We start from the raw sequence: 22,763 nt of genomic DNA, 5'->3' as shown, positions 1-22,763 counted from the left end.
TCTGCCTCCCAAGTGCTGGGATTTCATAATACATTTTTAAAGGAAAAGAAATCATGAACATACTTACAAATTCATAAAATATATTTTTTAAAGAATTTAGAAACTAAATCAGGAAGCCAAGGGAGGTCACATTACCCAGGGCCCTTGAGGGTGATAGCTAGACCCTTTGGGTTTTTTTGTGGTGTTTGGTTTTGTTTACGTTTTGGTTTGCCTGGTTCAGAGCTGGGAGTGAAACCTGGGGTCTCAAATCTTGTAGGTGAGAGGCCTGTTACTGAGCTGCACATCCTGAAATCCTGAAACCGTGGCCTTCATTGTTAAGGCCTTAACTTGCCCTAAAGATGAGGTGGGAACCATGGGCAGCTGGAAGAGAAGCAGGCAGATTCAATTCATATTTTACAAAGGCTGTTTGGGTCACAAAAGATAAACAGGAACATCAGTCTCATGGATGCTGTGGTAATCCTAGAGAGAACGGACAGAAGCCCGTGTGAGGGTGGTTCCAGTAGCATCAGGGACTGGCACAGGCTAGATAAAGTCATCAGCAATAGCAGGGTGGAGACGCTCGCTCTTCCTTGTCTGTAGACACTTGAAGAGTTCCCTTAACCCTCTAGGCCCCAGAGTCCAGAGACTTCCACTCAGGGAAAGCCTTTGACACAGAAGAGAGTTTCAGGACAAATCATTGTGAAGCAGAGCTGGAGTTTATCAAAGGGCATTTTCAGCAGATTGAAGAACAGGGAAAAAGTGAGACAGAAGGAAGTGTGGGTATGATTTTCCCAAAGGAGGTCACACACACACACTCACACACACTTTTGGTGGGTTTTAAAGCTATTATATTTAAGTCCTTACAGAGAATTTAAATGAAATCACAGGACAGTTCCTGAAATATGCAGGAAAGATCAGATAAGATAAAACCCTGGATCAGGATTGGGGATATAGCTCACTTGATAGAGTGAATCCCTGGGTTGATCCCAACCTCCACATAAACCAGGGTTTGAATAGGAATGTCCCTATAGACTCATATGTTCGAATGCTTGGCCCATAGAGAGCAGCACAATTAGGAGGTGTGGCCTTGTTAGAGTGGGTGTGGCTTTGTTGGAGGAAGTGTGTCACTGTGGAGGCGGGCTTTGAGGTCTCAATATGCTCAGGCCACGTCCAATGTGAAAGTTTACTTCCTGTTGCCTGTGGATCAAGATGTAGAACTCTCAGCTCCTTCTCCAGCACCACGTCTGCCTGCACACTGCCATGCTTCTCACCATGACGATAATGGATTAAACCTCTGAAACCGTAAAACACCCCAATTAAATGTTTTCTTTATAAGAGTTGCTGTGGTCATGGTGTCTCTTCACAGCAATAGAAACCCTAACGAAGACAAAGATCAATCTGGACTATGTAAGATCCTGTCTGGAAAACAACATAAAAATCCCATTGCGGGGGCTGGAGAGATGGCTCAGAGGTTAAGAGCACTGGCTGTTCTTCTAGAGGTCCTGAGTTCAATTCCCAGCAACCACATGGTGGCTCACAACCATCTGTAATGAGATCTGGTGCCCTCTTCTGGCCTATAGGCTGAACACTCATTGTATACATAATAAATAAATCTTTAAAAAAAAAAAAAAAAAAAAAAAAAAAAAAAAAAAAAAAAAAATCCCATTGCACACGGGATGTAGGAAGTTAGGATAGCTTTGCTGTGAACAGATGTGAATAGTTTTGTTTGTGAGACCCCCACAAATTATCTGGGAGAAGAGTGAGGCCCTAACCATATGAACTGGGGCATTGTTTGTTTTATTGCTACTTTAACATTTTTTTTTTTTTTTGGTTTTTTGAGACAGGGTTTCTCTGTGTAGCTTTGCGCCTTTTCCTGGATCTTGCTCTGTAGACCAGGCTGGCCTCGAACTCACAGAGATCCGCCTGGCTCTGCCTCCTGAGTGCTGGGATTAAAGGCATGCGCCACCACTGCCCAGCTTACTTTAACATTTTTTCGTTTGAAAATATGTCTATATAGGTGAAATATTGTCCCTGTGTTGGCAGCCTTCACAGGAAGTGTTAATTATGCTGGGATGCCTGCTTTTCTGCAGACCAGAGGCTTTAACTGGATTCTACATTAAGAGATTCCTTTCTATCCTCGTGTTCCCATAATTTCGCTGTCTTTTTATCCCACCTCAAACTGTCTACCATTGAGCTACATCCTCAGCTCCAGATTTTTTTTTTTTTTTTTTTTTTTTTGAGACAAGGTTTCATAAAGTCCAGATTGACCTCAAACTCTATGGAACCGATGATAGCCTTGAACGGTTCATCCTCCTGTCTCCACCTCCCAAAGGCTGGGATTATAAATAGAAGCCACCATGCCTTGCTCACAGGTTCCATTTTTTTTAAAGATCTGATTTGATTTTTCCCCCCCAAGACAGGGTTTCTCTGTGTAGCACTGTGTAGCATTCACTGGCTGTCCTGGAGCCTACTCTGTAGACCAGACTGGCTTTGAACTTAGCGATCAGCCTGCCTCTGCCTCATGAGTGCTGGGATTAAAGGTGTACACCACCACTCTCCATCAGTTTTTTTTTAAAGCTGAATCTGTGGTGGCATGTGTTTTTAATCCCAACACTTGGGAGACAGAGGCAGGTCTCTAAGAATCAGTCTGGTCTACACAGTGAGTTCCAGAACAGCTAGGGCCATGTAGAGATTTTCATTTTTATTTTTTTACACAAATTCTGTGTTTGTGCATGCGTGTGCGTGTGTGTGTGTGTGTGTGTGTGTGTGTGTGTGTGTGTGTGTGTGAGTGCAATGCCAGTGGAGGCCAGAAGATGTTGGATCTCTTTTTGGTTTTTCGAGACAGGGTTTCTCTGTGTAGCTTTGCGCCTTTCCTGGAACTCACTTGGTAGTCCAGACTGGCCTCAAACTCACAGAGATCCGCCTGGCTCTGCCTCCCGAGTGCTGGGATTAAAGGCGTGCGCCACCACCGCCCGGCTGGATGTTGGATCTCTTGAAGCTGGAGTTATGCTGCTTTTGAGAGCCGAACTCAGGTCCTTTTAACTGCTGAACTGCCCCGCCATCCTCCCCAATTCCATTTGAAAGTAAAGCCAGCCGCGGTGGTGGCGCACGCCTTTAATCCCAGCACTCGGGAGGCAGAGCCAGGCGGATCTCTGTGAGTTCGAGGCCAGCCTGGACTACCAAGTGAGTTCCAGGAAAGGCACAAAGCTACACAGAGAAACCCTGTACCGAAAAACCAAAAAAAAAAAAAAAAAAAAAAAAAAAAAAAAAGAAAAAGAAAAAGAAAGTAAAGCCATGTAGATTTACTACTGAGTGGAAACAGCATCAGGAATCTAGGAAAACACCCCAAATCATGGGAAAAATGCAAATTCCAGTTACAGAAGATAGGAAAATCTAAGGAAAGGGCAGGCCTGTTCATTCATCCAGTGTGACGGAGCAAGGTACTCTGATCCTTGACCTCAGGGCCCTCACTTTTGAAGTAGCTGTGACTGTTGCTTCCCTGCAACAGGTGGAGGTGAGAAATTGATCATGAACTCAAGACTCACCTGCTTTTGCTGGGTAACCACGCAGCGGCAGGCTGATGGGGTGGGGTATATGGGAGGGAGGTGAGGGCTGGGAAAGGTGTGAGGAAGTAGGAGGGTGGGACAAACTTGTGACTACTGAACCTGGTCACAGTAAGCAGGAGAGGAGCTGGATGCCTGTCATTCTACATTCCTACCACTTTCCATGTGTCCCTTCTTAACCCCTCCATTTTCCCCCTGGTTTTTCTGAGACAGGGTTTCTCTGTGTAGCTCTGGCTGTCCTGGAACTCACTGTGTAGACCAGGCTGGCCTCGAACCTGGAGATCACCTGCCTCTGCCTCTGGAGTGCTGGGACTCAAGGTGTGGGCCACCACCGCTAGTCTCTTCTTAATCTTTAACATTTTCCTCCTCCAGGGTTTTTGATGCTGATGAGGACAGCTAATAATGGCAGATGATAAGTGATCATATTCCCACATCTTTGAAGCTTGAAAACCTTCATGGCTACTGTATTATTCTGGGTTCTCTAGAAGAACAGAACCAATGGGATGGCTATATCAAAATTAGAGATTTTTAAAAAATTTATTTTTATTTTTTAATGATCATTGACAGGTGTTTTGCCTGCATGCTTATCTGTGTGAGGGTGTCGGATCCCCTGGAACTGGAGTTATAGACACTTGTGAGCTGCCACGCGGGGCCTGGGAATTGAACCTGGATCCTCTGAAGAGCAGCCAATGTTCTTAACCCCTGAGCCATCTCTCCAGCCCCCAAATTAAAGAATTTTAAATTAATTAGGGGCAAGAGGGACGCCAATCCAGCAGAAGTTGGATCATTTTCCTTCTGCCATGCTCTTTTGATCTGGACTGCTTCCAGAAGCTGCTGCCCACCACAGGGTGGTTCTCCCTGCTTCAAGTGAGGCAGTCAGCACGTTTTTCAGGAGAGGCCCCCTACTTTGGTGATTTTAATTTGTGGCACGTTGACATTAAGCCAACCATGACAGCCACTGTCTCCACTGAATCCAGCCTTGAGTTACAGCGGCTTTCTGAAGAATGAAACTCTTGTTAAGACTTGTTTATTTGTGTGTTTTATGTATGAGTGCTCTGTCTTCATGCACACCAGAAGAAGGAATCTGATCTCATTGGAGATGGTGGTGAGTCACCATGTGGATGCTGGGAATTGAACTAGGGACCTCTGGTGCAGTCAAGTGCTTTTGTTTGTTTGTTTGTTTGTTTGTTTGTTTTTTAGAGACAAGATCTCTCTGTGTAACAGCCCTGGCTGTCCTGGAACTCACTTTGTAGACCAGGCTGGCCTTGAACTCACAGAGATCTTCCTGCCTCTGCCTTCCCTGAGCACTGGGATTAAAGGCGTGTGACACCACCACCTGGCTCAGTCAAGTACTCTTCTGCTGAGCCATTTCTCCAGCCCTGAGATTGAAATTCTTTTTTTTTTTTAAAGATTTATTTATATATTATGTATACAGTGTTCTGCCTACCTATATGCTTGCAGGTCAGAAGAGGGCACCAGATCTCATTACAGATGGTTGTGAGCCACCATGTGGGTGCTGGGAATTGGACACAGGACCTCTGGAAGAGCAGCCAGTGCTCTTAACCCTGAGCCATCTCTCCAGGCCAGAGAATGAAATTCTTAAAAACAAAAAATACAAAACCAAATAAAATTTGGGCCATACACCCAACCAGATATCCAGATATAATTGGAACTATATATGTGTGTATGTATGTATGTGTGTGTGTATATATATATGTATGGATGTATGGATATATATTATATATATGTATATATACACACACATATATATATATGGAATCTCGTTTAGGCTAAAGCAGTGGAATGACTGGAGACAGTCTTGAACTGCATGCCCCTCCTTCTGTCCTTCAGTGGGCATGCCACCCAGCTGTATGGAACTGTGCTCAGCTGTGACAGAAGCTGTGTGTCCCATCCTCTGCCCCCACAGATGGCCTATCAGAGACCCTGCAGGCTCTGGCTGGCTTAGCCACTGTAGTAGCATAGACGGGGGTTAGGAAATGTGTCCACACACAGCTTTACTGCATCTCAGCTATCAACCACATGCCGTCCTCTTCTCTGATTCCTCCAGTTCTTCTTCCACTTCCAGAGGCAACACAACGAAGTGACTGGAGCCCAGAAGAGTCCGCATGCCTCAAGTCACACAGTTGAACTCTGAGGTCTGTCCTCCCAAGGGGAAATGCCTGCGTGTGTTCCTTTCTTCTCCTCCTCAGACTGGAAGAGGGAGCAGCTGGACTCAATATACCAGGTGCCAGCACACAGCTGTTGCCGCACTGTACCCCTCCACACCCAAGTGAGCTGAGCTGGGTGGAGGCTGAGGGGGTGGGGCTACCTCGTGCTCTCCAGTGATGCCATATCCACAGCCACAGCAGGCAAATGCGTCCTGAAATCCACTCCGAGCAGCAGTTCTGACTGGTGAGAGCCGCCACTGACTGGTTAGAGGTGGTAGATGGGAGGGCAAAGGAGTGCAGGCCTCGGGTCAGAGTATGCGGAGGGGGAGAGTGATTAAAGGAAGTGGGGAGGCCAGAACAGCAGTCTGTAGCCTCAGCTCCCCCCACTCCTGGGCTCAGTTCCCATCTGGACTAACAGTGAGTGAACCCCCTGAGCCAGCTGTCTTGTAGGGGAAAGGCTGCACCATAGCAAACCTAACCCACGAGTCGGGGGCTAGGGAACCAGAGGTGTAAGCGGAAGGGAGGACTCCCGTCCACCCGTGGGCTTTGCTAGGTGAGGTGGGTGGAGTCTGGAGCCTGGGTTCCCTCCGCAGGTCCAGGCTCTGCCATGCCCGCTCCGCTTCTCCCGATGCTGCTCCGATCGCTGCTGTCCCGCCTGCTGCTGCCCATTGCCCGCCTGGCCCGCCAGCACCTCCTGCCCCTGCTGCGCCGACTGGCCCGTCGACTGAGCTCCCAAGACATGAGAGAGGCTTTGCTGGGCTGTCTGCTGTTTGTCCTCAGCCAGCAACAGCCACCGGATGCTAGAGAGACCTCCAGAGTGGACCACTCCCAGAGGAAGGAGAGATTGGGCCCCCAGAAGTGAGGCCGTGGGTCGTGGAAGCAGCAATGTCCATCAAAGTACTTTCTTGTGGAGTGGGCTAGTCCAGGCATCTGCACTGACCGCAGAATGCTAGGATCGAGCAGACCACAGATACGGTGTTCTTCCCTCCTCTCTGCAGCTCCCACCAATGACCTCTGGCCTCCAGGGTAGACCTGTAAATGAGGGCTTCGAGGTCAGTTAAGAGACAATGTCAAACTGAGACAAGACAACTGAGCTAAGAGGTGGTATTTAAATCCAAACTGTCCAGTCTTCCAGACTTAAAATTTACCTTAAAATAATAGGACCTTGGCTCCCTTTTGAGACATGTATTCTCAAAGCTCAGCGTGCAGCACGGAGTCAATAAACAATGGTGGATTATGTTGCTGCTGTTTGTGAGATTGGATTTTATGTCTACCAGGCAGGCCTCAGACCACTGAGGATGATCTTAAACTCTGATCCTCCTGCCTTGACCTCATTACAGGTACACACCCACATCCAAGTCCAGCTTGTGTGGCACTGGGGATCGAACCCAGAACTTTGCATGCTAGGCAAGCACTCTACCGTTTGAGCTCCATCCCCAGCCCGGTGCTGGATGACTGGGGTGCTTCTGAAAGTCTCCCCACCCCTGCGCGTGCCTATCGACACGGTTTATCTGTGAGAAGCTGGGAGGGAGTGGGAGGGAAGCCACTGGCAAGACTTCCTCGGGATAACTTGTTCTATCTGTCTCTCAGTCTTCACAAGCTACAAGCTGTGTAACTTGGTTCAGATCCTCCCACTGAGGCCCAGGAGTGGCTTAGATCTGCAGTACAGCAAGGCTCGCTGGCTGGCGGGGAAAGGAAAGTTGATAGGGGCAAGCTTTGGAGACAGCTCAGCTGGAGGTAGTGGGAAAAGGGAGACTGGCCGGTGGGCGGTGGGCAGGGAAGTAGGGATGTGCATGCCTTTGACCGAGGTCATACTGCCCTCCAAGAAATAGGAAGTCACCTAAAAATCTCACGTCATAGGGCTGGAGAGAGGACTCAGCAGTTGAGAGCACTGGCTGCTCTTCCAGAGGACCTGAGTTCAATTCCCAGCACCCAGGTGGCCCCTCACAACTCTATAACCCTAGTTCCACACTCTCTGCTGGCCTCCAAGGACAACAGACACGGACCTGGTGCACAGACACACACTCAGGCAAAACACCCGAACACATAAAATAATTTTTAAAAACTTACTTTATTTCTCACTCCCCGTAGAGGCCTTGAGATCCTGTGTGTGTGTGTATATGTGTGTATGCATGCGTGGGTGAGCATTGTGTAGTAAGATCCCCTGGATAATTCGATTATGATTCCCACACAATAGTCCTTCTAGGAATGTCTTGGGGCTGTAAGTTAAAAGGGGTGTAGTGCGGAATACAGGCCTCTGTCTCGATCCCCAATCAAGTTGGGGATCCCCCTACAGGTTCCTATAGAAGCTTAAGGCTGGGAAAGGAGTGATATCTGAGCTGATCAGCAACTCCCCGCTCCCACCCTACCTCCCAGGCCCTGCCGCCGAGCTTTTCCCTCCTGGGTCCCAGCTGCTTCCTACAGAGTCCTCAGAAACTAGAGCACGTGCGAGCTGCGGGGACAAGCGGATTAAAGGCAGTCCCACCTTCCCTAACTCGTCCCTTCTCGGCCCCGCGGCCCCTCCCACTGGACCTCCTCCCGGCCACCTGGTGTCGTCGGATCTCCACACCTCGATTAGCACGGGGCGGGGCAGGCGGAGCGGAGGCCGTCCCGCTCAAGTCGGTGGCGGCTCCTCTCCAGCCAGAGACCGGCCAGTTCCGGCCTTGGCAGCTGCCCCCACCCCGAGGTGAGGAGGTCGGGAGGAGGCTGGGGTCCCCAGGGCCTGGCGATTTGGTTCTGCCCCGCCCCCGCCCCGTCCGGATGCGGGTGCCCTAGTCTCAGCAGGTGCGTAGTGGCTGGGCGCGGGAGGAGGGGAGCTGACCCGGACTGCACCGCGGTTCGTCTGTGTCGCGTCCAGCAGGCCCTTGAGGAGGAGGTGGCTCAGCAGAATCCATATCTGCCGCCTCTTGAGGAAGGATTTTTCCCCCCTGGGAATTTGTAGGCCCACAATTAGATGATTGAGCTCCGGACCACTTAAAATTGTCCCCTGCCTACCTGCCAAGCCAGAGGGTTAGGAGATACATCTGAGAATTTGGCTAGAAGCCCAGGCTCAGAGCACAGGAACAGTCACTTCTTGAACCCTGACCTAGTATCCATTCTGTATACACCTCTGTCTTTATTTGAGAAATTGATTTGGGGCATGGGGAGACTTGCTCGGTTAGTTCAATTCTCAGAACCTAAGTTAAAAGAAAAAAATGTTCTTTCAAAGCTGTGATGCCACTTGGAACCCTAACACTGGGGAGGGAAGGCAGGGGACCGATGGTTGGAAATCCTGTATCAAAAAACAGGGTGGGCCCGGCTGGTGGCACACAACACTGCGAGTTCCAGGCCTGCCAGAGCTACTTAGTGAGACCCTGTCTAAAAAACAAAACACACGGAAGCTGGAGAAATAGCTCAGCAGTTAAGGAGTGATTACTGTCCCTGCAGAGGGCCTGGCTTTAGTTCTCAGCACCCATATCATCTAGCTCACACGGTACCTCCAGTTCCCAGAGATCCGAAGCCCTCAGGCCTCCGAACGCACTGGCACCCAGGTGGTGTACACATACAAATGCAAACTCTTGAAAAAAAACCAGTGTGGCTGGTCCCTGGGGAACCGCATCCAGGGGTTCTCTGGCCTCCACACACGCAGTTTGATGTTGTATTCGTTGAGGACTTTTCCCACTACCTTTTTTTTTTTTTTTTTTTTTTAACAGTGGCATTAGGACTGAGGAGCTAGCTCAGTGGCAGAGCATGTCACTAGCGTGTTTCAGGTCCTGAACTTGACCCCTCTCCCCAGCATCACAAAACAAAACAACAAAACCACATTGCCTTAAAATTCCTCCCCATTGTTGAATCTTTTCGGTCTGCCCTTACGTTGAGCATGCTGGGCAAGTGTTTCTCCGGGCCTTCCCTAGTTCCTTTTCTGCCACGGAATTTAACCACAAACAGAGAACTTGAGGTGTGGCTTGTGACAACCCCCCAGGCCGATGCAGACACCCCTGCAGCAAACACAGATAGCTGTTGCTAACAGCTGAGAGAGCGCAGGCCTGGGGAGAGAGGGCTGGGGGTGTGGTATGGAGCCAAGCTACCTTCTAAAGGGGGAGGGGGAGAAGCACCCAGCCAGCCACAGTCCCAGCTGGGGTGGTGGACAGGACACAAAAGTGCCCATCAGGCCGGGTGGGCAAGCCCTCCTAAGCCAGCCTTAGGGGCAGAGGGGAGAGAACCCTGAGGCGAGGACGATGGTGCCTCAGAACCTGTCCAGACCCAGGCCTGTGGGAGCTGGCTTCCTGGGGCTGTCCAGCAGAGGGCCCTGGCACCAGTGACTGGCTCAGGCTGCCTGGGGTGTGGGTGCTGGATGGAACCCAGGCAAAGGAGCTTGCCAGATGGGCTGTTCTCCAACAACAACAGGCCTGGCCATGGCCATCTGCATAGATGGCCAGGTCCCCGTGGGCGTGAGGAGAGGAACCAGCCCTCCTCAGTCCGGCCAGGACCCTCACCATGTCTCTCCTTTCCTTTCACTTCCAGCCCCCTTTGTACACAAGGGCAGGCCCCTGGCCCCCAGCCTGGCCGTGCTTAGTGGATCTCTCTGACAGATGTGCCAGCTACTTGGCCGGGAAGGGAAAGTGGGTGTGAGGCGCGCGCGACCAAGGAAGACGGGAGGCAAAGGCAGGGGAGACAGAGACCGGATAAACAGAGGGCAGGAATCTGGGGTTGTGGACAGACATGAGGCTGCTCTCAAGCCATGGGATAGTGCCCAGAAAAATACCACCCAAGCCCGACTTCCTGCCCTGTTTACTTGGTGCTAGTGGGGAGATGCGTCATCTCTGCAAGGCTGGATGCACCCCACCAGGGTAGCTTGGGAGAGCCCACCTCCTCAGTGGAGTCGGCCACCTCCTCAGGGCCCAGTCTTTCTCTCGAGAGAATGACTGCACCTTTCCCCTGCAGGGTTTAGTACTGGTAATTGTTAATTAGTTACAATTCTTCTCGGGGGACAGGTTCCTTGGGAAGGTAGGTGAGGCAGGCCGCCTGGATGGAATGATCTCTCCTCAGGACCCTCCCCAGCCTCTGTAGGGACAGAGAATGAATCCTTCCCTCCTTGCTGCCAACAGGAAAGAAGGAATAATGAATCCTTGCCGGCCCCAGAGGCACGCGATGGCCTACCCCGCCGCCCCCGCCCCTCACACCCCAGCCATCGGAGGATGTGGATGACAGCAAGGCTTCTAGCCCTAACGGTTATCATCTTGGGTTGGGGCAGCGAGATGCCTGGGATGCCGGCTAGGACAAAGGGATGTGCAGGATGTGAGGCCTTTCCTGGCTCCCCCTTCTCCGGTCTCCAGCTGTGTTCCAGTTTTCCTAGAGACCTCAGGACTGTCCCCTAAATAAACAGCCTTCAAGGCAAAGTTGGTGGGGGGGGGGGGAATGTTGTTGGCAGTGTGTGTACGCCTGTCTGTGAAGGGTGGAGAGAAAACAGAACACACCCCTGCATCCGGGTTCCAGAACAATTAAGTCTGAGGTATCCCACCAGGGTAGGGGCGGAAAGTCTTCTCAAGGGAAAAGGAGGGATGGAAAGGAAGAAAGCTGTGTTGGAAGGGCGTGGGGGGGGTGTGTGCTAAAAGTAAAACGGTGTAAATGATGGCGTGGGCGGGGTTCGGTGAGGGATAACGGAACACCTGAGGTGGAGTGTGGCTGTGGGGGCGTCTGGGCCTGTGCGAGCACAGGCCTGTCTGTGCATGAGTCCCGAATGTGTAGGAGCACAGGCTCGGCGCGGAAATTAGGGGTGTGGGACCCAGCCCCTCCCAGGTTCGCGTACACTAGGGGTACCCAGTGTGGGACTGAGCCCCCTCCCAGGCTGGCATACACTAGCGGTACCCAGTGTGGGACTGAGCCCCCTCCCAGGCTGGCATACACTAGGGGTACCCAGTGAGGGACCGAGCCCCCTCCCAGGCTGGCATACACTAGGGGTACCCAGGGTGGGACTGAGCCCCCTCCCAGGCTGGCGTACACTAGGGGTACCCAGTGTGGGACTGAGCCCCCTCCCAGGCTCCCGTACACTAGGGGTACCCAGTGTGGGACTGAGCCCCTCCCAGGTTCGTGTACACTTGGGGTACCCAGTGTGGGACCTAGGCCCTCCCAGGTTCACGTACACTTGGGGTACCCAGTGTGGGACCGAGCCCCCTCCCAGGCTCCCATACACTAGGGGTACCCAGTGTGGGACCGAGCCCCCTCCCAGGCTGGCATACACTAGGGGTACCCAGTGTGGGACCGAGCCCCCTCCCAGGCTGGCGTACACTAGGGGTACCCAGTGTGGGACTGAGCCCCCTCCCAGGCTGGCATACACTAGGGGTACCCAGTGTGGGACTGAGCCCCTCCCAGGTTCGTGTACACTTGGGGTACCCAGTGTGGGACCTAGGCCCTCCCAGGTTCGCGTACACTAGGGGTACCCAGTGTGGGACCGAGCCCACTCCCAGGCTGGCGTAAACTAGGGGTACCCAGTGTGGGACCGTGCACCCTGCCCGGTTTGCGTGTACGAGTGACGGTTGGGAAGGGTCCCAAGACGTGCTCGCCACCGAAGCAAGCCGCCCCGGCGGCCCGAGGCGCTGGGTCCCTGGGGCTGGGAGCCCAGAACTGCTGAGGGGGGCGGCGGGGAACCGGGGGCGGGGCCAGGGCGGCGGCTGTCGCCGGAGGAGGTGGCCCGCACGGGCCCGGGGCGGGCCCAGCAGAGGGCGAGTTTGAAAGCGCTCGGGCGGGCGCGGGAAGCGCGGGTCGAGCGCGCAGATTTCGGCGCGGGAGGTGTCCTTCTCCAGCAGGTGCTCGTAGGGCCCGGGTCGGGCGTGCCGGGGACTCCGGGGCAGAGAGTGGCGTGTCCGGCCTGCCACGAGGGGAAGGGAGGCCTGGCCTGCCAGCTCCTCGGCCGCGACGGGGACTCGGGGTGTGGCCCCCACGCGGCGCGTGCGGAGCAGCGCAGCACGTGGCGCGCATGGGCCCGGCTCTGGGTTGGGGGTGGTCCTTCGGTGGGGACCCCGGTGGAGCGGGGCCCAGGGCAGCCTGGCTTCTGGGCCTGAAAGCCACTGTCGCTATACTGACCTCATCTGAGGGTCGGCAAGTGAGCGGTTCAATGTCATCGCTCCTGTCTGAACGGGAGAGAGGCTGCGTGGCTTCTGCCCCGAGGCAGGAGGATGGGGATTTGGGTATTCAAATGAAGGCGGGGGTGCTGCTCCTTTACCCGCTAAACTGTCCTTGGCCTCCCTTTCCTGGGCGCGTCCTCATTTACTCAACACGGAGAGTAAATGAGTGACAAGCCGAGGACGCGCACACCCAGGCTCCGGGTGGATGAAGGCTTAGTCACCCGACTCGGGCCCCCTTTCCAACCTAGTGTAGATAGCCAGCCCCCTCTTCTTGATTAACCCCCATGCTGTTCGTCTTGTCCTGTGTGACCTTTGCATGCAATAATGTATGTGTCATGGGATGGCTGTGAGGGGCCTTCAACCCGAGACGAATGTTATGTGGGACCAAGAATGACCTGAATCGCCCAGCTTGTTTTAACCCTTTAACTGGATCAGAATACGCCTCATCGAAGTCTACGGGGCTATCCGGGAAGCCGCTTTAATTTCTCCTCCCTCACCCCAGAAGAAATCTAGAATAATCTGCACATTGAGTATTAATGCTGGTCCCCCACTTGCTAGTTCTGCAGCTTCTGTCAAGTGCCGCAGCCTCTCTGAACCTCAGTTGGCCCCGTCAGTTTAGTAGAAACTGCCTGGTACTAGTTTCTGGGCCCCTGAAAGAGGGGGTATCTGCATATTGCAACTAAAGACTCCGACGTAGCACAAGCTTCATGGAGAAACAGATACGTGAGAGGTGCTGGGACCCTGAGACACAGAAGGCCTCAGATTGGTGGTTGTTTTCAGGGCTCCATCTCTACAGGTCAAGGCATGGCTGAAATGATATCAGAATCCCTGAACTGCTATCAGATGGCTGGACAGACAAAAACAAAGCACCTGGACAGTGAATGGAACCTTAGGATGTAGGCTGGACCCAAGGGCTGCTCAGGGCTTTAACTAATGCCCAGGAGTGGGATGGGGGTTGCTGCAAAGGAGGTGTGTGTGTGTGTGTGTGTGTGTGTGTGTGTGTGTGTGTGTGTGTGTGTGCATGCACAGAAATAAATACTTCTCCAAGCCTAGGCCAGTTTTCTGAAGGAAGAGTGTTAACGTCTGTCTGGCTTGAGGCTACATTCACTCTGCTGGTGTATGGGAGAGGTGGAGTGCTGTGCTGAGGACTGGCTGTGTGTGATGGGGGTCCCTTCCCTACTAGCTAATAGAAACCTGAGTCCTCAGGCTCTCCCCAGCCCCAGCAGAGCCCTCTAGTCCTATTAAAAAAAAAAATAGTAATACTATTGTTTACCACTCTGTCCCTAGTGCCTAGAGGGGTGCCTGGCTGACACACAGAGACCATCAGGAAATTGGAAGGAGCCTTCTGCCTCCATTAGGAGGTGTGTGGGTTTGCTGCCCAGGACTGAGAAGATCTTTGGACAGTCTGGGGTTTACCAATAGAAGGGTAGAAAAGCCATTGCAAGGCCTGGGGTGATCAGCTGTGACTCTTTGTCTGGGTGGGCGGGGCCTGGAGTTCTGGCTGCACCTGAGAGCTGACCTGGCTGCCACTTGCTTAGCTCCCCTGCCGAGTCTTGGACTTCTGCTGTCTTATCTCCCAGCTACAGGGTGGCCCTTTATCTCTCCCAGCTTCGCTGGCGCTTCCAGCTCCCGCAGCGACTTAGCTTATGAGACTGTGCTGAATGGGGCCCCTGGAGGCCTGAGGAATTCTCTCCTGATAAGCCTTTGCGGTCTTTTTCACTCTGGACCCTCACCCAGGACCCAGCCTTCTGCCTGAGCCTGAGCTAGGACCCCCTCCTAGGGACCACCCAGGTTCCTTTGGCTCCAACCCTTCTGCCAACGTCGACTGCACGAATCCGGTGAGTGATGAAGCATGGGCAGGAGCAGCCTGCCCTAGGCAAGAAATGGCAGTCTGAGCTGGGTCCATGTGAGGGGGTGCCTTGTATATTCTGGTCCTGCTTCCCTGCAGCAGCAGAACTGTTTAGCCTGCTGGTGCTGGGGTGTCTCCCCTGTGTGAGTGGGGCACGGGGAGGGATGCTGAGGGGGTGACTAGGAGCTTGGGAGCATCCTGCCTGTTAGCGCCACTTTTCCAGTTTTCCCTTCAAGGCCACTGTCAGAAAGGAGAAGAGGATAGTGGCCTGGGCCTGAGAAAGGAACTGAGCAGGGATCGGATGGCCCTGGGGTCAAAGTCAGGAACATGCTAGGCTGTGGAGAAGGCTACGTCCCCTCCCATCATTATGAGATATATTCTTGGAAAACTGGTCGAGAACTCAGGAAGCCCCTGGGCAGTGCTTGGAAAGAAAGACTTAGATGCTACCAGCAGAGCCCGGCGTCCCGGTTCCTCTAGGGAACAGGACGGGAAGGCCCTCCCCACCAGAGCCTGGATTGGGTGGGTGGGGCACCCTGGAGAGTGGGAATGCAGACACCCAGCAGGCCCTGGGCGACCTGAGTTCCTGCAGGTCTGTTTGCTGTTTCACGCTTTCTCTCCTTGCTTTCCCCCTCCGCTCGGCCTCCTCCCCTCTGTCCACTGTCATCACTGTCCCTGACCTTTCACCTCTTTCCTGTCTTCTTTGACTCTCTCTCCCTGCCTCTGGATCAAGCATCCTCCTCTTCTGATCCCCACCCTTCGGTTTCCAAGCTTACAAACTGCTTCTGCTGCTGGATAAAAATAGCGGTGGCAGCGGCCAGGCCGGCAGCCAGGTGCGGCCCAGTCTGGCAGAGAGAAGACAGAGCGGGCTTCCTGGGGCCAAAGGCCAGATGGGGACGGGTCGAGTGGTCCTGCGCCTGCCGAGGCTCCTAGGGACCTTCCCTTGCCTGCTCTGTGTGCCCAGCCCTACCCTCAGGAGTCTGAGAAAGGCCCAGGGCAGTGTGGAAGCCGAGCCAGACAGGGCCTCAATATTCCTTTACCCCTAGCAAGAGCCAGAGGGAGGGAGCTGCCAGCCAGGCACAGCCGAAAACACTGGAACCATGACAACCAGTCACCAGCCTCAGGACAGGTACTGGGGAGGGGACAGGGAGGGGACCTGGGCTGGGAATCTAGGGAATGGATCTCTAGGGAAGGGGTTGGGGTAGGTGTAATATTTGGGACTTGAAATTACCTTACTACTAGCTGCTCTCGGGCTGGTGGTTCTGAGTCAGGACTACATCCGGGTGGGGTGGGGAACATGCGTACCTTGGCCGGAAGCTAGTGTGCCTGCAGGGCTAGGTGGGCAGCAGTCCCCTGCTGGATTGTGTCCATGCGTCCACTGTTGCCCTGCAGGGAGACAGCAGCTTCTGGCTCCTCCCATGGCTGTGGGGAGACACTTGGCTGCCTCCCTCATTCCAGAACACATCTGGCAGTACTGCCCTGTCCCTGGGGGTTGCCCTGGGGCCTCTGCCTTGTGTGACCTCAGCCCACCCCGCTCTTCGGCCTGACCCTTCCAGGCTCGTGTCTCTGGAGCCTGTGAACGTCCTCAAGCTAGTTAAGGTCGGGAATGTGTGTTATGATGGAAGAGGGTCTGGTCATGTTCTCAGAGGGGCCGAGGCTTGTGAGAGCTGACGAAACTGCCGCTCCCTCCAGATGCCCGCTTTGTCCTTCGGGTCTCTGAACCCTCCCAGCTCCTCTGCCCACCATTGCCCTCCTGGGCCAAAGGCTATGTAACTAGGCCCATTCTGACTGGAAGATTAGTTTCATCTTTCTGGGACCGTTTCCCCACCCCTGTAACATCTGGCGAGAGTGTCAGCCTTCTGTGACTGTTTTCCAGGGGGCAGGTGGGGATTGGAAGTGTGGGTCCGAGCTTCCTGCCTCCTTTCCTTCCCAGGCTGCCTGGTGCCCCGGCCCAGCCCCTTGACATTCCACCCACTTTATTAGGAGCTGACTGGCCCCCTCCTCCCTCTGTCCTCCTGTCCTGTGTAGCCTTCCCTTGGAATTTTGCCTTCCTCTGAACCTCTGGACCATGCCTTGAACATCTTGATCTCAAGGGGAAAGTTTGAGGGCTATGATGGTCATGGCTCAGACCTGCCTATCTGGTGGTCCTGTTTAAGGTTTGCAAAGAGCTAAGCTCCTGTTTCCCTGGCCAAACCTGTCTCTGTGTTAGGCCTCTTCGACACCATCTCTGAAGTACCTGGGTGCTGGCTAAGGGGAGGGACCGGGGTTGCTAAGTTTATAGACAAGGACTATCCAGAGTCACTGCCTCTGTGCCCTCATGCTCAGGACCATATGGCATCCATAGGCCTTAATCTACCTGCCCTGCCCTAGGTAGTTTGGCCTACAAAACTGGTTCTGTCTGGTTAGGTGAAAAAAAAAAAAAGTCTATAGCTCCTTACTTCCCAGCCCCCTCAGGCACCCAGACCATCTGTCCCACTGGATCCAGAATGGTCTGGGTGTTTCTTGACCTCAGAATCCTTCAGGGAACTATTGAGTTCCCGCTTAGACAGCCTAATTACTTCTAGCCTATGTGGTGGGGTGGGAGAGGCTTGTGTTCACTCTTTTATCTACCCACCCAGCGCTTTAGCAAAGTTCCAAAGCCATGGCTGGATGTGTGGGTCACACTGCTTCCCAGCCTGAAGGCCTTCTGGGACTTGATAACAAAGGCTCTGTCACCCATGTCATTCAGAACTGTGCCGACGGCCTTCTCCCTTGACCCATTTTACATCCTGCTCTGTACCTTAGGACCCACACATCACCACACATGGACACACACAGCTAGACAGCTGGGAAGCTGGGGAGGGAGGGAAGGTGGTCTGGTAGGTTACTTTCCCTCTTTCCTATTCAGGTATAAGGCAGTATGGCTTATCTTCTTCGTGCTGGGCCTGGGAACATTGCTCCCCTGGAATTTTTTCATGACAGCAACTCTGGTGAGGCTGGGGGCAGGGGAGGCACTGGGTTCCAGAGGACGTGACCCCGAGGCTTTCAAGGCCTGATTCTGTGCCTCTGGGCACAGAGGGGAACAGAGGTTCCAAACATTCAACCTTTGAAAACTCCACAGTATTTCACAAACCGCCTGGACCTGTCCCAAAATATATCCTCAGTCACTGACAGATCGAGCGAGGACACGGAGGCCTCACCTGCCCCCACAGTGTCCTTGCCAGAGCGGAGTTCTCTCAGTGCCATCTTCAACAATGTCATGACCTTGTGTGCCATGTTGCCCCTGCTGCTCTTCACCTGCCTCAACTCTTTTCTGCATCAGAGGTAAGCCTCCCCATCCCGGATGCCCCAGGCTGCCCTCCACTCAGTCCTTTGCTGACTCCCACCCTGCCCCGCCTCTCCGACAGGATCCCTCAGTCTGTTCGGGTCCTGGGCAGCCTGGTGGCTATCCTGCTGGTGTTCCTGATCACTGCTGTCTTGGTGAAGGTGGAGATGAGTGCTCTGTCCTTCTTCATCATCACCATGATCAAGATCGTGCTCATTAATTGTAATCGAGGGACAGAGTTCGGGCAGCTCTGGGCCTGGGTTGGGAGTTGGGGCCCAGATAAAGGCAGTTGGGGTTAAAGCCCCTTGGGATCCCCAACTGCCAGCCCCTTATCCCTGCTGACATGCTGTCCATACTATTCCTCAGCATTTGGTGCCATTTTGCAAGCCAGCCTCTTTGGTCTGGCTGGTGTGCTGCCGGCCAACTACACAGCCCCCATCATGAGTGGCCAAGGCCTGGCTGGCTTCTTCACCTCCGTGGCCATGATCTGTGCCATCGCCAGTGAGTTGTACTGCCCCCACTGGCCGGTTGTGGGGAGGCTGGGCAGGATGATTTGGAGTGATGGAGTGTGTCTGAGCTTGTCTACTGTCCGCCCCAGGTGGCTCCGAGCTGTCAGAAAGTGCCTTTGGGTACTTCATCACAGCCTGTGCTGTGGTCGTGTTGGCCATAGTGTGTTACCTGGCTCTGCCTCGGCTGGTAAGCAAATGGAGGAAGCCGGGTTCGGGGGGTGTGGGAGGGCCCAAAGCAGGGGGGGGGGGGTCCTGAAGTTGAAAACATGGCAAGTTGGAGTTCTGGAGATGCCTCTGACTCTACTTCCCCATCCTGAACAGGAATTCTATCGCTATTACCTGCAGCTCAACCTTGAGGGGCCCTCTGAGCAGGAGACCAAGTTGGATCTTATCAGTAAAGGTCTTAATTACTAAAGGAAGTGGGGGGCGTGGGGTGGGGGGCGAGGGTACATTGTATTAACTGGCAGCTTTGAGTCAAAGGAGGACAGAGTGACCATGAGTAAGGTGAGGGTGACATGGTGACCCTAGGGGACTTGGAGTTTTGCTGAGTTGATTAGTGTTTGCACAAAGCCCCGAGTTGATTCCTGCACCGGGCAAGGTGGTGCACATGTAACTCCCACATTTGGGAAGTAGAGGCAGGAGGGTCAGAAATTCAAGGTCATCCTTGGCTATACAGTGAGTTCAAGGCCAGTCAGAGCTACACGAAACCTTGTCTCGATAAGGAAAATAAGAGAACTTGGATTACCCTGAATGTCTCAGGCATTTGTACTGAGAGAGCAGTTTCAGAAGAGACAGAGTAACATGAGCTCCGTGGGGAAGGGTAGCCCCCAGGGACTTGAGTCAAGGGCATCTAGGTCTATGGGGTGTTAGGGTGTAACTGTGGACCAACCAGTTAAGGAAGGTGTCCACCTCCAGCTCAACTTTCCAATTGCTCTGTCCTCCCCAAAAGTTAAAGATCCTTCTATAACCTCTCACCCAACAGGAGAGGAACCAAGAGGAGGAAGAGAGGAATCTGGGGTACCAGCTCCCAGCTCTCCACCCATCAGCAAAAACCACTCTATCAAGGCCATACTCAAGAGTGTATGTGGGACTGGGGTGTCCCGCCCTCCCTGCCTCACCCCTTCCTCTCCTTCTGCTGTGTCCATCTGTCCACCACCTCCCTTTCTGACCTAAGATTGAGCTTTCTCCTGTGTGTGTGTGTGTGTGTGTGTGTGTGTGTGTGTGTGTGTGTGTGTGTGTGTGTGTGTGTTGGAAATTCTTTGATCTTTTTTTGGGGGGGTGGGGCTCGAGACAGGGTTTTGCTGTGTAGCCCTGGCTGTCCTGGAACTCACTCTGTAGCAGACCATGCTGGCCTTGAACTCAGAGATCCACCTGCTTCTGCCTCCTGAGTGCTGGGATTAGGCCACCACTGTCCAGCTGTTTGGTCTTCTGTACTGCACAACTGGCATGACCCCCAGGAACCTGGATGAGTCTCTTTTCTCTCCCCAGATCTCAGTCCTGGCTCTGTCTGTCTGCTTCATCTTCACGGTCACCATTGGGCTGTTCCCTGCTGTGACAGCTGAGGTGAAATCCAGCATTGCTGGCGCCAGTGCCTGGAGTAAGGGCCCCCGCTTCCCGGGACAGATTCAGCCAGAGTCAAGGGCGGGACCAAGGGTGGAGCGTGGGCAACCTGGGGACCCTGCAGCCCAGCTGGATCTTCATGGCCTGTTCACCCTTCCATTGGCTGGAAACATCTCTGTTGTACAGTGAGGAGGCCAAGGCCCAGAGAGGGCCAGGCATTGTGTCTAGTTGTCTCTTTTCTCTCCAGATAGCTACTTCATTCCTGTGGCTTGTTTCTTGAATTTCAATGTCTTTGACTGGCTAGGCCGGAGCCTCACAGCCGTTTGCATGTGGGTAAGTAGAGGATGGGCTGTGGGACCCATAGGATCCAAGTGTCCAACTGAGGCCAAGAGGGACCCCAAGAAAGTACAGTGGTGGGGCTGGGAGTGTGGCTCTATGGTAGAAGGCTTGCCTTCCGTGTGTGGTGTGTGTGTGACCCTTGGGTTCCATCTGTAACCCCTCAAGAACGGAAAAAAACACAGTGGGAAGGGAACAGTCTCTTTCAAATCTACATGTAACTATGTGTAATTACGTGTATAATTCCTTTTTATTTTTAGATTTGTAAATTACTATTATTACTTTTTTTTTTTTTTTTTTGGAGACAGGGTCTCATTAGGTAGCCCTGGTTGCCCTTGAACTTGCTATTGTAGATCAAGTTGTGCTCAAACATCTATCTGCTTCCCAAGTGCATGTGCCACCATGGTCCAGCTAAGAGTGAATGTGGGGAGGAGGGGGTGTGAATGTGAGTGCAGGTACCACAGAGGCCAGAAGAGGGTGTCAGATCCCTTGGAGCTGGAGTTACAGGGGGTTGTGGGCTGCTTGGTGTGGGTGCTGGGTACTGAACGCTGGTCATCTGCAAGAGCAGCATTCCCCCTTAATTGCTGAGCCATCTCTCCAGCCCATGTACGGTTCGTAGATGTGTATCCTGGCAGGGTCACGTGTGTGCATGCACAGGTATCTCTGCAGATCAAAAGATACATTCCAGTATTTAGGACTGGGGGTATTGCTTAGTTGATAAGACTGCTTGCCAGAATACCTCATAAGTCAGGTATGGTAGTGCATGCCTGAAATCCCAATGCTTGGGAGCTAGAAACAGGAGGATCAAGGTTATTCTTGGCTACACAGTGAGCTTGAGGCCAGCCTGGAATAAGTGAGAACTTGTTTCAAAAAAAAAAGGAAGGGGGGAAAACATCAGTATCCCATGGGCTCTACTGTACCTCTGGCAATCAGCACCCGCAACGGTAACCAGGCCTAGAGGTTTTAGCAGTCTCTAGGGCCCTGAGTAGACAGTGAGTACTGCTGTGGGCTGGAGCGTTGCCTGTTTCTTGCAGCCCGATAAGGATAGCTGCTGGTTGCCGGTTTTGGTGGTCGCCAGGATTGTGTTTATTCCTCTGCTGTTGCTATGCAACGTGAAAAAGCACTACTACCTGCCTGCGATCTTTAAACACGATGCCTGGTTCATCATCTTCATGGCTGCCTTTGCCTTCTCCAATGGCTACCTTGCCAGCCTCTGCATGTGCTTCGGGCCCAAGTGAGTCGGGCCAGGAGGGAATTTGGTGACATCGGGCAGGATTTAATTAAGAGTTCCGGGGATGTTCCTCAGTGGAGGGGGATGGCAATAGTCCTTCATCTCAAAGCTGCAAGGGGCTGGCTGTGGCAAAATGCCCAGCTTGGGGGGTTGTGAGGGACAGTGGAGGTAAGGGCTCCCAAGTGTGCTCATGCTGAGTTTGGGAGAGGTGGAGGACGACCCCAAAACACATTTCCCCAAGAAGTGGGCTGGGATTGGGAATTAAGGATGGTATGCGTGCGGGGGGAGGCAGGGCTGAGCTTGGCTCTCCTAAGATCACCCTGCCTTCCTTTCAGGAAAGTCAAACCAGCTGAGGCGGAGACCGCAGGAAACATCATGTCCTTCTTTCTTTGTCTGGGCCTGGCTCTGGGAGCTGTATTGTCCTTCTTGTTAAGGGCACTTGTGTGACCACATGGAGACAGACTGACTGCACTGCCTGCCTGCTTCCTGCTCATTTTTCCTCCCTGCCTGGGATGAGCAGGGGTCCAAAGGTTTGCTCTTCTAGCTAACCTTGCCTTTCTTCTGGCCTGTGCTGGGCCCAGATGTCCAGGTCCCAGGGAGGGAGCCCCCCTCGGATGGACTTGAGATTGAGGGGTCAGAATGACAAGGGAGCACAATCTCTTACGGATAGCTCTGACTGTCCCTGCTTAAACCAAGCACACCCGGCTCCTAGGCTGAGAGAGCTCCGTCTATCTGCCTATCACGAGGATGGGTGGAGGTGGAAGGCTGGCTGGTGGATCATGTGATCTGTTGATGTTCCTTCTCCCTCATTTCTTGTACGCCTGTTCTTGTCCCCGTTCCTTGTCATGTTACTGCCTTTTTATACTGACAGAAACCAGGAGCCTTCGGAGGCCCTGGGATTAAATAAACGTTTTGTTTTGTTTTGTGTTTTCCTTCCTTCACAGCTCCCTGTGTCCTCCCAAGGCCGGCAGCCTGAGTCTAGAGCTTGAGCACGACCCAAGGCTGGGCCTGGGGATACGGGGAGGGTAGGAGCCCTTTGGCCTCAGAGGCTGCAGTGCCCCCTGCTGGGGTCACAGAGAAGGGACAGGCCTGGAGCCAGGACAGCCAGACTGTGGCCCAGATCTAGAGAAACTAAGTTCTTCTTTTCTGCTCACTTTTTCTTGA

At 53.3% G+C, this 22,763-nt stretch overlaps 2 protein-coding genes across 7 annotated transcripts; both read left to right on the top strand.

Moving 5' to 3' along the window:
* The first annotated feature begins 5,303 nt into the window (after positions 1–5,303).
* Mymx (myomixer, myoblast fusion factor) lies at positions 5,304–6,738 on the top strand. Its single transcript, XM_052743983.1, has one exon. The coding sequence runs from the start codon at positions 6,318–6,320 to the stop codon at positions 6,570–6,572; it is 255 nt and encodes an 84-aa protein (XP_052599943.1). The 5' UTR covers positions 5,304–6,317; the 3' UTR covers positions 6,573–6,738.
* Positions 6,739–12,374: 5,636 nt separating this feature from the next.
* Positions 12,375–22,520, top strand: Slc29a1 (solute carrier family 29 member 1 (Augustine blood group)). 6 transcript variants are annotated; one of them, XM_052745429.1, is made up of 15 exons: positions 12,382–12,495; positions 14,101–14,174; positions 14,551–14,651; positions 15,706–15,788; positions 17,547–17,628; positions 17,760–17,962; positions 18,046–18,185; positions 18,330–18,464; positions 18,562–18,659; positions 18,794–18,866; positions 19,455–19,552; positions 19,961–20,069; positions 20,280–20,365; positions 21,403–21,602; positions 21,935–22,520. In XM_052745429.1, the coding sequence occupies exons 4-15, from the start codon at positions 15,760–15,762 to the stop codon at positions 22,044–22,046; spliced, it is 1,365 nt and encodes a 454-aa protein (XP_052601389.1). In that variant the 5' UTR covers positions 12,382–12,495; positions 14,101–14,174; positions 14,551–14,651; positions 15,706–15,759; the 3' UTR covers positions 22,047–22,520. The 6 variants fall into 6 exon arrangements, with proteins under 6 accessions (XP_052601391.1, XP_052601387.1, XP_052601389.1 ...); XM_052745425.1 differs by having other exon boundaries at positions 18,794–18,872; XM_052745426.1 differs by having other exon boundaries at positions 14,394–14,651; positions 18,794–18,872.
* The last annotated feature ends 243 nt before the right edge of the window (positions 22,521–22,763 follow it).

This window comes from Peromyscus californicus, unplaced genomic scaffold (assembly GCF_007827085.1).
Source record: "Peromyscus californicus insignis strain IS unplaced genomic scaffold, ASM782708v3 Scaffold_19__1_contigs__length_69161282, whole genome shotgun sequence".
NCBI classification, from domain to species: domain Eukaryota; kingdom Metazoa; phylum Chordata; class Mammalia; order Rodentia; family Cricetidae; genus Peromyscus; species Peromyscus californicus.
This window is presented reverse-complemented; position numbering and strand designations above follow the sequence as displayed.